Source organism: Buceros rhinoceros, unplaced genomic scaffold (genome assembly GCF_000710305.1).
Source record: "Buceros rhinoceros silvestris isolate BGI_N320 unplaced genomic scaffold, ASM71030v1 scaffold8327, whole genome shotgun sequence".
Lineage (NCBI taxonomy): Eukaryota > Metazoa > Chordata > Aves > Bucerotiformes > Bucerotidae > Buceros > Buceros rhinoceros.
Genome location: NW_010420409.1, coordinates 16571 through 30454, shown reverse-complemented (window position 1 = coordinate 30454; position 13884 = coordinate 16571). Strand labels below are relative to the sequence as shown.

Genomic DNA, 13884 nt, shown 5'->3' with positions numbered 1-13884 from the left:
TCCCTACAAAAACATCAGTGTTTACTTAGTAAGAAATCTGTTCTTTGTCAGCTTAAAACAGTGATTTCTTTATTACCACTCTGCGCAAGGAATGACAGCACAGAGTTGGCACTGGAGCAAGTCTGGTTGAGTCTACAGCGTTGTAATGGAAACAGGGTGAACCGAGGGTCAAGTATAATGGGATTTGTATACAGAAATGTGTCTGCATAAGGAATAGCTGCATGAGATAAGAGAATGAAAGATGAGGCCTGCAGGTCTCCCTTCATATGGCAGTGGGAGGGAAGTGTCGCCATAGGTATATGGTGCTGCTGACATGGGAGACAGGTTTACGTCTGCACTGGTGTGGCAAAGATGCCTAAACCTCACGTGCGCACTCTGGTGCTAGCTAATGTTGGAGGGTGTTGGGTGGGTTGGGACAGTGATCAGTGACTCCTCCGAAAATGCCTCCTATGTGACTTTTATTGATTTCATGAAGCACAGGGTCAAAGAGGGGATTTCAAGCTATTATGGTCTCCCTAAAAGTTTTCAAGCAGAGTTGTCAAACAAGGTATAGTGAATTTGGGCCATATAACAAGAGGCTGGCAGGGACTTTTTTCGCAGCACCTGAAGGAGTTTTTTGTGATACACAAAGGTTTGGCAAATGACCGGCTCAAAGCACTGGTGTAAACTTTCAGCAGTAAACATGTGAGGAACATCAGATTCCTATTCCTTCCTTCATAAATATGTTCTTCAGTTTTCCAGTGTTACTGGAAAACTGAAAGAATAGGAGAGCTGTAGAAAATGACGCTAACAGACCTGAAAGCAAAAGGGTTTTGGAAGGAAGGCTTTTTGTGTGGTATGTGGACAATGAGATATAAAACACCTCATCCTTTCTTACCATGAGCTGATGACCTGGGAGTGGGGGCAGCATCCTGGCTCCTTCGAAGCCTGTTGGAGTTGCACAGTGCAGTGAGCAGTGCTGGGGTTTTACCACAGGACTGGGCTTCTGCTTGTTGCACGTTGTTTCTCCTGCTGTAGAGTCTTTCTCAGTATTACACTGCAGGCCAGAGCTGGTAGATAAATGCCAGTTGTTTATCAGAGTGAATTGGAGAGAGATTCTGCTTTCTCTGATAATTTGTGTTCATCTTTTCCCTGTGGAAAATTAACTCCCAGCTGTATGTTGTCCAGATTTTAAAAACGTCTATGTTTCATTCTGGTTCACTTTCTAATGATTTAAAAAAACCCAAAAAGTGATAGATCAAAAAAAATGTAAAATAATTACAATTGAAGAGCTAACTTATTGTTAACTCTCTTATTTTGTACAGAAAACTCCAGACATTTTCAAAAGAACAGCTTGTTTGGAATAAAAAGGTTGCGATATTTTGCTGGTTTTTTTTTTTTCCTGCAGTCATATCCATGAAAAACTTTTACCTAGTTCTGCTCTTCACTATATAATTGCTTGCTTTTCAGCATACTCGTTGCAAACGAAAGGATGTTAGATCAGCCAGCCTGCTGGATCAGATCTTACATTATATCTTGAGCTCTTTGAGTACCATTAGCATTTCCTTTTAGAAGAGGAGAAATATTGACAGTTTGGTAGGTTATCTCGCGTTTTACTGCGCGTTAGGGCACTTCAAAGTCTTTATGTAGTGATGAGAACTGTCATGAAGTAGATGCGAAAAGGGCCTTTGGTCCAACTAAACCTGTCAGCAAGAAGATTTAGGGCGGATGGTTATTATTAGAAATCAATGTATTTATTATGTATTGTTCAGGAATATTTCCCTTTGGAGCTTACTGTGAGTACTGTTGCGTTAAAATGTGTCAAATGCCAGTAAAATCAATTCCTGCAGAAAACTCAGGGAGCCCCGACCAAAAGCTTTGCTGTTATAGGAATGCACATCTTTTGCTGCATTGTGCTGTGATGAACCAGAGGCAGGTACACACTCAGCATGCCAGCAGGGTATCTGGCATGTGTGGACGTGTGTGTGAGATGTGTTACTGTGCAGCGATCAAAATCACCTCTACATACGGAGGTGTGTCTAGAAAGATTTTGTAGAGATCTCTGCTGTACCTGTTCCCATTTCATTTTATTCCCTTTTGTAAACCATGGTTTTCTGGTTACTTCCATTGGGCTACCACAGCTTACCGCTGCTTAGAGCAACTGTAACATCTTTCTAAAACTTGGACACTGATGGTTTCCCCCTGTACATCAGAAAAGAGAGTAGGACATCTCAGGCTTGTCATAATTAGTCAGTTATAGCTTTTCCTTCCTTGGTGTCTTAGTTACAGGATTTAAGATAAAAGACCTCGGATTATGGGAAGAGGACATTCCCAACAGAAAAGAAGCATATTAGTTGCAACCTTAATGCTGGAAGTTGCTGTCCTGGAACAAAGATTCATTTTCCATTCACCCCATGATTTACAGCACATTCCAACCAAGTGATTTGGCGATGGTCTTCTGGCATAACATTGTTTGCCCTTTCCCTGACATTATGCATATAAAGAAAAGTTACGAGCTTCTTGGGCATTCAAGGTACCAGGAAATGCAGGAGTCTACCTAATTTGTTAACATGAAATTATAGATGTCAGACACAGACTCTGTTAGTTAATGTTGGTTAGAGTAATGCTGCAGCCAGTTGATTGTATTACAGTCATGATGAAGAGGAATGGTCCTTTTTTGCTTTTCTGGGATATGACAGGTATAGAGCCAAGGCAGTTTTAAAGTGTAATGAATTAATAAGCTTTTTCTATGGTTTGGCTTTCTCTAACATGAGCTCCACTGCTGTGGTGCTGCTGCCACTGACTTGCCCCCTCCACACCAGGTTGGTGCTGGCATAACTTGGAAAGGGACTTTTCAGAAGTACTATAGGAATAGTCTTTTAAATGTTAAACCCTTCTGTAGCACTGGAATGTTATTTCCTTTCAAGGGAGGAAAGCCCCCGCCCAAAAGTAACATGTAGGAAGACAATAGGCAGGGATCAAAAATTCAGATTTCCTCCCCACACACATACACTTCCCATTTGTTTTCCCAAGCCCAGTGTCTTCACAGCTCCGAGCAAAGTATTCACTCAAAAGTGCTAATATCCTCAACGTGTGTCCCAGGCGGAATCAACCAGATGCTGAGAAATGGCTGTGTCACATCCGACACATCTTTCCAGCACCCATTTCTCAAATGACCTCCCTCCGCGTCCTACTCAGCTCTGCCATCGGAATCCGGTCCATGTCTACACCTCTCCCCATCTCACTCCCCATCACTTCACACCTTGCTTCCTTTCCCCACACCCACCATGCTGCTGCCCAGCCCTCATCCCCTTCTCCACCTTCAGCCCACAGTGTTTTGACACTCCAGCTCTCAAATTTTGTGATTACTGGAATCAAGTTCTCACGCCTGCTGGTTTCAACCTGAAGTTCATATGCCTCCAGGTTTGCACCGCTCCTTTGGTCTGTTGCTGAGCTACTTGCATGGAGTCTTGCGCTTATGCCCATGCTCTCTCTCATGCCTTTTCTCTCACTCTCCTTCCCTCTCTCCACACACACACCGCACCACCCCCCCAAGACCCCCTGATTACTGGAATCAAGTTCTCACGCCTGCTGGTTTCAACCTGAAGTTCATATGCCTCCAGGTTTGCACCGCTCCTTTGGTCTGTTGCTGAGCTACTTGCATGGAGTCTTGCGCTTATGCCCATGCTCTCTCTCATGCCTTTTCTCTCACTCTCCTTCCCTCTCTCCACACACACACCGCACCACCCCCCCAAGACCCCCCCTACCACCCACCACCCCCAGCTACCTTCCTTGAAGTTCCCCTTCTTTAAATATGCTTCTTCTCTGAAGGCTTTCATCATTAATCTCTCAAGAAACCATCTTAGAGACTCATCTGCTGTGCTTTGATTTATTCATTGTGGGGTTTTTTTGGTGGGTATCTCACAAGAACTGAGCTGGTCACCCTTCTACCTCCATCACTAAAGGAAAGCTTGTGTGTAAAGGTGGGCTTTCAGAACTTAAATTAAAAGATCATGTAAGTAAGATAATTGGATAAAAAAAGGATATTAGGATCTGAAACAGAATGTTTACTCGCTTTGATGTGCTTTGGGAACATATGTCTGCACAGTGGGCTGTGTGGCTGATTAACTATGAAACAACCCAAGAAAAAATCTCCACTATTAAGCTTAAATCAAAGATCTCTCCTCAAGACACTAATTTGATTTGGGTTTGAAGGTCCCATGTCAACTCTAATTTCTGCCTTTGATGTCTTGCTTCTTTGTGTGTTGTATAATGGAGGGCAACCTTACTTATTAGAAATTTGCATTTTTCTTCCATTTTAAAAGCAAATATTGATATTGTTGTTGTTATTGTGTTGCTGTTGTGCCTACGAGTGTCAGCCAAAGCTAGACCTGCATTGTGGTAAATGCAGCATAAGTGCAATAAGGAGCATATGTGGTTACAGGCATTTCTAATCTAGGGACCAATTTCTGTCCTCACGCTCCCAACTTTTCTCCCTCCAACACTGCCCTTGTTCCCTCTAAGGCTGCCAACAACCTGTGAACTTAAGAACTTTGTTAACTTTAGGTGGAATTTAGGTGAAGAAAAAGTTTTAAGTGCTAACCAAAATACTTTTAATTTTATTGATAAAAATAATAATAATCTTACATCAAATGAAATTAAGTATTTTGTGCCATTTGTTCTCAGGTTTAGATATTTTAAACTGAGGACCGAAATGAGGTATGATTGAAAACAGAATGATCCTTAAGAGGAAAAGTGAAAGAAGTTTACCTTATTTTTCCACTTTCGAAACAAACAAACAAAATATCCTTTTTCTTACCTGCAGTAACTATATTAAATTGATCTCATACACTAGAAGTTGCAATTGAATATATTTTCTAAGGTATGGAAAAAAAATTGTGCTAAGAAATTTTACCGATCTTAGATTTTGGGACTGTTTCCATGATGTAGATTGGAGGCTTGATGGTGTTGCTCCTGCCATCAGTGGCAGTTTCCTTTGACTTCAGTGGTACAAGATTAGACTTTAAGGCATGATTTTTAAAGGTATTTAGACAATGCCATTGCCAGAGGGATTCAGACTGGCTTTTTCATAGTGTCTGCCTAAATTCTTCTCAAAGCAATGCCCTAACCACAAACACACAAGTAAGGGAATTTATATTCAGACATTTGTGTCTGTTAAGGCCCAAAGGAATTACCACATTAGTCTGATTTGACATCTGTGACACTGTTCATAGGACACCCCCCTGCCTTTAATTTCTAAAGTGGGAGAAATTACTCTTTCCTACTACTAAAACTCTAAACCTTGCAGTACCCTTAGAGCCCATCTTTTAGAAAAGCATCTAGTTTTGCCCTAGAGTCTTGCAGCAGCACTGAATTTACCACTTCCCTCCATAAACTCTTGATGGGAACTTGCCCTCACTGTTAATATCTATAATTTTTATTTTTCATGCTCTCCATGCCTAAAAGCCATATTTGAGGGGAAAGGATAAAACAGGAATTGTTGAAACGTGCCCATTAAGTTTCTGCAGAGAAGCTGTAGCAATTTTTGTCCAGCTTCACAGTCTCCGTAACAGCTTCTTGTGAATGCATTAATTGCTGAATTAGCAAACAGTAGCTCTGATTTTGTATATATTCATATTTCTGAGTATGGCAGGGGGAAAGATATTAACCCCATTTTAGAGCTGAGAAAATACGGGAAAAACAAATGAAATCTCTTGTGTTGAGCATCCTGGAAGGGGAGAGCTGGGAGTTACTCTTGAGTCCCCATCCCGATCTCTTCCTAGCACAACACTTAAACTAGTGTCTTCAAGTTGAGAGGCCTATAATGAAGCATCAGTGACTTTACTGGAAAATTATCAACTTGTTGCAGTGCTGGGGGAGCTGGGAAGTGTGAGTGGTTCACATCGCCTCGTTAGCAGGCTGCCCCTCGCTCCCTGCCAGTGGTTGGTGGAGAGAGGCAACTGCAAGGCAGCCCCGTGCCCCTCTTCCCGGTTCAACCTCCACTCTCTGAGCCAAAAAAAGACGGGAGGGGAGGAAATCTTTGTGAATAATCAAATGCCATCTGAATTCGATAGTCATGGCCCAGGTTTGACCTCTGAAAGGTAGCTTGTTTTGAGGGATCTTGCGGGGTTTGATCCTGAGGGTTCTGCACAAGTGTCGTGACCTCTTACCCTTTCTGTTGTAAGGAACTTTGAATCACAAATAAACAGAGGTGAAGCTGAGGGGCTGGAAAGAACTGTTTAGACTGATTCATTTAGCGTGAATCCTGGGGCATTTTAGGTTTTGAGCTATATACAGCTCTGGCATCCCACACTCTAGTTTCTGCCACAAGCATGGTCCGTTTTTCGGGCATCTATATCCATCTTCTCTGTCTCCTGCAGATGTTGGGTGGTGCTGTGGGTGCACAGGACTCACAAAAACCAGGCTAGGAAGTTTTATTAAAAACAACACAAAAGCAAGGATTTTTATGTGGGGTTTAGATGGGATTGTTGGCTTTAAAAGCTTTTTTCTCATAGCAAAACTCTACCAGGCTGCTATACGCCTCTCATGAGCAGCTCTGTTCCTAACTTTCATCTCTCTTTAGAAGCTATGCAATTTTTTTATTGTACAGCAAAACAATTGCCCGCAAGTGTCCATATTCCATTAAGCATATGGAAAAGTATTCAGCCCTTTGTTTTCCACTGAATGAATGTATTTGGCATGTAGACTAGTCATGGGACATTAGCAGTGGTTAATTGTCCCTGTTTTTCTGGGGTTTGTTTAACTGATGAAGAATATTTCAGAAATGTGCAACTTCTTTAACTGTTGCATTCATTGCTGAGTGCCCTTTGCAGAAGATCCAGCCCCGCATGCAGGGGTGAGGAGATGGTGCCACATCTCTGCCACACAAGATTTTGGGATTGCTGGTGCATAACCACAACGGGGAGGGGAGCAGGATGAGAAAAAGTCACCCCAGAGTCCTGTTTATAGCAGCCAGCACTGATTTGGCCATTCCCTGAGGGGTTTCCCTTCTCAGGATCCCAGGCCAGCTCCTCAGAGATGATGCTGCTCTTCCACTATGGCACCATGAAGATACTTCCCCAGTGCTGTGTCCGGCTGTGATGCACGAGGTGCAGCACACACACACATACCCCTCCTGTGAGCACTGGCCTTGGAGACGAGCTCCTGCCAGGCTCTGAGGCACGTGGAGGGACATGCTGGTCCACTTCACTGAAAACCATAGGCTGATTTTTTTTGCCTTGCTTTCCAAAAAGATAACTGCTGTCTCCTTCTCCCAGGCTGTGGGATAGGACTTTTTTTGGACAAGCTGGCACTCCTTTCAGCAAAACCCATGCATCAGGAAAATTAAGCAGACCTCTTTTACCTGGTGAAGGAGAGTTAAGGAGCAACCACTGAAAAACTCCTGGTGTCCCACTGACATTGTGCATGTCACGTCTCAGTCGCTGGTAGCTCTCCTTGTGCTGATCACACTCCTCTGCTGTTACGTATACCCACTGCCCCAAGGCTGCACTCAGCAGGCAGCTGGAGACAGGCAAACAGTGCAAGGATTTCTGCTCTCCAAGGAAAGTTATCCTCTGCACTGGTAAAGACCTGCTCTGTAAAGCCTTTGGCAGCATGCACACCCCCAGCATCACCATGAGGCCCTGCAGCCCCTAGATGGGATCCAGTAATGCCTCCCCAACCTCAGGGGCTCTATCTGTTAGAGAGGAAGGAAGTTAGAGCCTCCTCTGCGTGGGGGAGGAAATTAATCCAGGCTCGCGTGTTTCGTCAGAGATGCAAATTGATCTGCAAGTCCTGAGCATTAATTATAAAGCCTAGGCTTCTTGTTGGAGCCGCAGGGAAAACAGGCCCCTGGCTCCCATTAAATTTAATGGCGTTTGGACACCAATTCCCTTAGCCTATTTGAAAACCAGAATCCTGGTTTCTTCAGAAATTATCTGGTCAGGTGAAATCCCTTGTCCCATTGCAGACAGTGAGATTTTTACAGCACTGGCTTCAGCAAAGCTGGCAGCAGTCCCCCAGGCTATGGGGTGTTTTCCTTGTACCATCCACCGGATTCAGAGAGCGGGAAATGATGTATGGATAACTGAGGTCTGGGCAGGGAGCTCTACGGGCACACCGAGGAACCCAGCTCTGGCACCATGGCACCACTGCACGGACTCATTCACCACACCAAGCTGTAGATCGTCTCACTGTGGGTTACCGAGCATGTGAATGGGGAGCCCGGCTTTCCTGGGCATGAGGGCAGAGCTGCCTTCCCCCAGTGCTTCTTTGCCTCTCATTCATTTAAGCCACTGCTCCTCAAAAGCAGCAGCTACCTGCTCTCCTTTGCCAGGGACAGACCTGTGAGGCTAGAGCTGCCTCTCACTGTGTACTTGCAGAGTGCCAATATGATCGAACGATGCGGGACTTTGGGATAAGAAATAATGCCCGTGGCACAAGTGGAAAAAAAGGGGGAAGAAAATAAAACCTTTTGGGAGTTAGGAGTAGAGGGTCCCTCTGGCTGAGCGAGCTGTTCCTGATAGGTAACTACTGGAAGGCATGTTGTTTTGGGATTTGGCATGGTGGTTTGGTAGAGTTGTAGGTACAATGGTGAGAGGTGATCCCTGCTTGGATGGGCTTACAGGAGTCAGACATGGATGAATGTATGGCTCTCCTAGTCCACGGATGGAGAGATGCAGCAAGGCTTTAGGCAAGGCTATAACGCGAAGCCTGCTCTCTAACCCAGTCTTTAAGCACAAGGACCAACCTCATGCTGAAACACTACCCGGGTCTCCAGCTGCATGCATTTTGAGCAAATTCTTGATCTTTTTCCCAGTGTTACCTTTTCGGCCAGGGTGGAGTTTTCCTGTTCTGAGGGACGGTTCTGCCCAATTTAGCACGGAGAAAATGAAAGCAAACCCTTCATATTGTTATACACATTTTAGATGTCGGCCTCACAGTTTGATCAGCAGAGGCTCCGAGGGCTCGTAAACCTGGTTAAGACATAGTTTCAAGCCTGCATCAAAGAAGTTCACAACCCTTTTGGGAGAAGCTGTGAGTACTGATGAAAGAGGGAACTTATTGTATATTTAAGAAAACTTCTTTCATGGCTTATGTATTAAGGCAGGCTCTGTGTCCCAGGGAAGATTGGGGCTGCTTTCAATTTACATCCCCCCTCACTTATATTAAGTCTTCGTCAGAAGAAAAATTAGTCAGATGTTTTCTTAATGACATCATTTTTTTTTAATCCTGTTTCATTTTTTCCAGATGAGGCGGTGGAGATTATTAGAAATGAATTGAAACTAAATCTGGAACAGAGACTTTGATTCACTTCTCCCTCCTCCCCGGTAGAAATAAATTGGTCGGCTCCGTGCTCGGCCGCCTTTATTAGCAGCCTCGACAGAAACCAGCCCCGGCGGCCTCAGCTGCAGCTTTCCTGAGCTTGCCACCGCCGTGACTGACGTCATGGTGAGAGGCACCAGAGAGTGATTCGGAGAGAGACTTCAGTCGCCCCATAATTTTGGTAACGAAAGGCCATGGCAATGCAGGTGGGGAGGTTATGAGGTCTGAAATAGCCATGCCATCATAAGTTTGTCTTTCAGTGCCGTAAAAGAAAACAGGCTCGATGCTTTTGGGTGTTCCTCTCGCAAAACCCCAGTCTGGGTCTGATGAGCGCTAGTGTGTTGGTGGCTGTGCATCTCTGCAAGTCCTGTATATCTGATAGGTTTTCACTGCCCTGTATTTCACACCAGTGAGCCACAGAGAATATTGCTACAGGGAAGTACTTTGAACTATAAATATTTTAAAAGGCATTTAATTTACTACCCATCAGCAGAAAGTGTTCAAAAAGCCACGAGGTTTACTAATTTATCAGAAAGACAGAGAAACACACAGAAGATCAAACAAAGACAAACATGCTCGTAAAATGCTGAATAAGTCTGCAGAGCTTATATCACCTTTCTGTGTGGTTTTGTTGATATGAAAGTATTACAAATAAATTAAAATGCACCTGAGCTGTTGATAAGGCAGGGTGGGACCGAGATCCTGAGGTGCAGGTGGCATGTCTAAACTGCTCAGCCTCTGTGTTTGTGGTTGTCTGTACACGGAGAGACAGATCTTACATGCACTCGCTAATGGCGTATGTGGATATTCTTAGGGAAGGACCTTTGTAATGCCATGTCTCAGTGCAGCCCACATCCTAGATCCCTGACCTCCGGAGCCCTGTGGTCTTCTGTGCCCGGGTTGCAGCCCCATGAGTTCCTGTGTCTCTGCACCAGCCCCGATTCCAGCAGTCTGTGACTACAGACAGAGCTAATGCAAAGCAGATTTGGCTCCTCCATTTCTCCCTAATGACAGCTCTGCCTCTTTTGGTGTCTAGCATAGATTTTCTGCTTCTCAAGTCAGGGCTTCTTCTCCCTTCCTGGCACCCTCTGCAGTTTGTCTAAGAGGCTGGAGGGTGCAGCAGGAGATGTGTCCAGGAGATGTCCACACACTTTCTCTTTCAACCTTGCTTGCCCTGCAAAAACTCTGTGAGTGCTGAAACATGCTTGTGCCTTCTTTCTTGTTACCTGCTGAATCCCTCAGCATTTACTGGCTTCTTTCTCAGGTAGCACTTGGCCTGAGGAAGATCTGAGGGATTTAACAGAGGTGGCCCCTGGAAAGCATGCAATAAAACCTCTCATGAACTTTTGCCCTCTGAACTGTACTGCCGACCTGTCAAGAAGGTTTGTGCAAGCCGTGATGGACGCAGGCGGGGAGGGCTGCTCCTTCTGTGCTGGCCAAGCCGTACATGCTGAGCTGCGCAAAGCACGGCTCATCTCAAGATCACATAAGTACTCCTTGCACCGTTCACAGGCTTTCACAGGTAGCCCGGTCCCAGGCTTTGTCTGCACATGACAGCGCTAAACATCTGGATACCCAGGGGCAGCAAGGAGCTTGCAAAGTCTGGGTTTGCTTCCAACGCCTTTGTGTAGCCTGTACAAGGAGATGGGGTGATATCTCTAGTGCAGAGTGTGCTCCACGCAGCCTGCATGTGCAGGCACTGCCCAAAGCAGCTCATGTCCCTTTTCTCAGCAGCCCAGCTGGGGTGAGCCACCTTGCACAAGTATAAGTTCAGTGCAATGTGGGTGTGGGTCCACAGGAAGCTTGCACTGGCTTCAGGCTCTGCATATGCCAAGAAGGGAGGTTTTCCCCACCATGTGCTCAAACTCCTCCCCGTGGGCAAAGGAGGTGAGGTGGGAGGGATAAGGGTGGCAGGCGGTTGTGCTCGCCCCAGGTGACTGTGAGTGACAGTGTGTCTCTGTTTCCTTCCCAGACCTCCTCCTCTGAGCGGCAGCCCCGTCATCTCTGACATCTCCCTCATCCGCCTGTCTCCGCACCCTGCCGGGCCCAGCGAGTCACCCTTCAGCCCGCCGCACCCCTACGTGGCACCCCACATGGAGCACTACCTCCGCTCTGTCCACGGCAGCCCCACACTCTCCGTCATCTCTGCTGCCAGGGGCCTCAGCCCCGCTGACGGTAAGGCACTGTGCTACTGGTACTGCAGTGATTTTGTAGCTCACCAGCACTGAAATTCCCTAAAACACAAGGATTTACAGCTGCAAAGGCTCCACAGCTGCTGTATGATGTGGGAGAGCTGTCTCTCTTTCTTTTTGGGTTTCCCTCCCTGCCGCCCCTTTAACTACACATTTGTTTTGCATCATTGCACTGAGAAAGCAGAGCGTGAGAATAGCTATTACCGCTGGATCATATTATAAATATTTTGCTTAACGTACGTGCAGTGCTCTCAGTTCTCTTATGAGCTTCCCTGCTCTTATGCCTCTACGGGGAGACCTGCTTCCCCCACAGAGGCTCACAGTCACTCCAGCTGCCTGGCCTGGCTGCGGCTGACATTGCAGAGGTGACACAATGCCAGCTGGGCGATCCCTCTTGGGTTTGCGTCTCAGGGCAAGAGGGCTCCGGGGTGAAGGAGAGGGGCCATACGTTCTTACTTCTGAGCTGCCCTGCAGCAGCTTTCAGGGAAGGCAAGGGTGTGCAGGGAGCTGACACTGGGTGCACACAGAGGTGGCAATGCTTTCCAAGGCCCAGCAGACCCCATGTCATGGGACTGGGGACAAAAAAGTCCAAACAGGGAAAGGGGAAAATGCATGACTGCTTTGACCTGGGGAGGAGCGAGTCATGCCTTACTTCATCAGAAGCACTTCTTTTCACTGTTGCAGGCAGCTGGCTCAGTGCCCAGGGAGCAGCCAGGGTTTGGGGACCCGGTCTCTGCACGCCCAGCAAACCCCTATGTCTCTTGGCTCCTGAGCTGCTGCAGGAGAAGCAGCCCTTTGGGCCACAAAGTAAAGGGCACCGAAGAGCAACAAAGCCCCAGCAGCGTAAAACCATCTCAGCGTCTGGCAGCATAAAACCATCTTCTACGGCTAAAAAAACATTGCTAGGTCAATGGGAAGATGCGTGCGTCCTCTTCCCTCCCCCAAAACGTCATCCGAGCTACCAGCCACCCACCATGGAGAGGTCTGATGGCTGACATGCGTGTGCTCTGCCCCATCCTCTCCTTCTAGAGCCAGTTTCGTTGTTTGCTTTTAAAAAAAAGACATTGTGTTTTGGGTTCCTTTTCTTTTTACTTCTTTTTTTTTTTTAAGGCAGTGGTAAATAAGTTAACGTGACAAGTGGGAGGGGAGGCAGGTTTGAAAAGTTACAGCTGGGAGAAAGTGAGCGTAATTGGCTTTGGCAGCCAAAATGGTTTTATGCTGCCAGACACTAAACCTAGCTCTATGCATTAGACCTTGACTTTAATTTCCTCACACTGCTATCGGGAACTGGACTGCATTTGTCTTTCCTTCCTAATAGGCAGGGATGTTAATGCTGACAGGGTTACTGCTGCCGGCGGGCCAGGCCCTCTCCCCCCTCCCCAGAGTGCCTCTGCGTCTGAACAGGAGGATTATTAGAAGGGGGAACGAGAGATTGTTTATAAATTTGCGGAAATGGAGGAATGCAGAGGCCCCAGCTTAGTTTCTTTTGTCCGCAGAAGCACGCCCAAGCACACGTCATGAGAGCCCTACGCAGAGCCGTGTGGCTGGGGCTGACGGGGGGTGCGGGAGGGAGACAGGGCTGCCAACATCAGCACCAAGGTCTAACGTCGTGGCGGGAACCTTCTCCCCATGTTTTTCTCCTCGTCCACGCCTCCGGCAGTGGCTCACGAGCACTTGAAGGAGCGAGGTCTCTTTGGGCTGCCCCCACCGGCACCAGGAGCCAACCCCACGGATTACTACCATCAAATGACGCTGATGGCCGGACACCCTAACCCCTATGGGGACCTTCTGATGCAGAGTGGAGGAGCAGCCAGCACAGCCCACCTCCACGATTACCTCAGCCCCGTTGATGGTGAGTAGTGGGCCGGGTCCTCCCTGGCACAGCTGAAATTTTGGGGCAGATGGATGGGGCTGCCCCCCCAGGTGGAGGTTGCTTTATGTGGTCCCTCTGCCCTGCTAAAACCCATGGGTGTCCCACTATAATTTTTAGTTTAAAAGGTTGCCTAGTTCCATATACGTGGATAAACTATACGTAATTTAAAATACATACATTGTGGCCTCTTTGGGAGGATGGCATGACTGCTGCAGGGGTAGGGGATGGGCTGGTCTAGCAGGCATGGCATTGCTGCTGTCCCACGGATGACCACAGCATGCCTGGGGCAAGCTCCATCTCTGGCTCCCCATCCTATCCCATCCTACCACGTTTAGCCTGGTTCATGTCTGGGGCAAAGGCCAGCCTTTTTCATGCATTTCTGTGCATTGCTCAGCACAGCGAATCTCTCGTCTTGGCTGGGACCTCTCAGGTCCTCAAGGAGAAAAAGTATGTTAACAGGGAGCCATAGTAGAGAAGATATGTTAGTACTTTGTGGGAGAAAAAAATTGCAGGAAT

The 13884-nt window shown here is 46.8% G+C and overlaps 1 protein-coding gene across 1 annotated transcript in view; it reads left to right on the top strand.

Annotated features, from left to right (window-relative positions):
• LOC104496220 (zinc finger protein GLI2-like) overlaps nt 1-13884 on the top strand; it is a gene marked incomplete at its 3' end in the record, with an annotated part of 45238 nt that overhangs the window by 16877 nt on the left and 14477 nt on the right. The window contains exons 3-4 of the mRNA XM_010139303.1: nt 11276-11478; nt 13156-13347. Of these exons, the coding sequence (XP_010137605.1) occupies nt 11276-11478; nt 13156-13347 (395 nt within the window). The remainder of the gene's footprint in view (nt 1-11275; nt 11479-13155; nt 13348-13884) is intronic.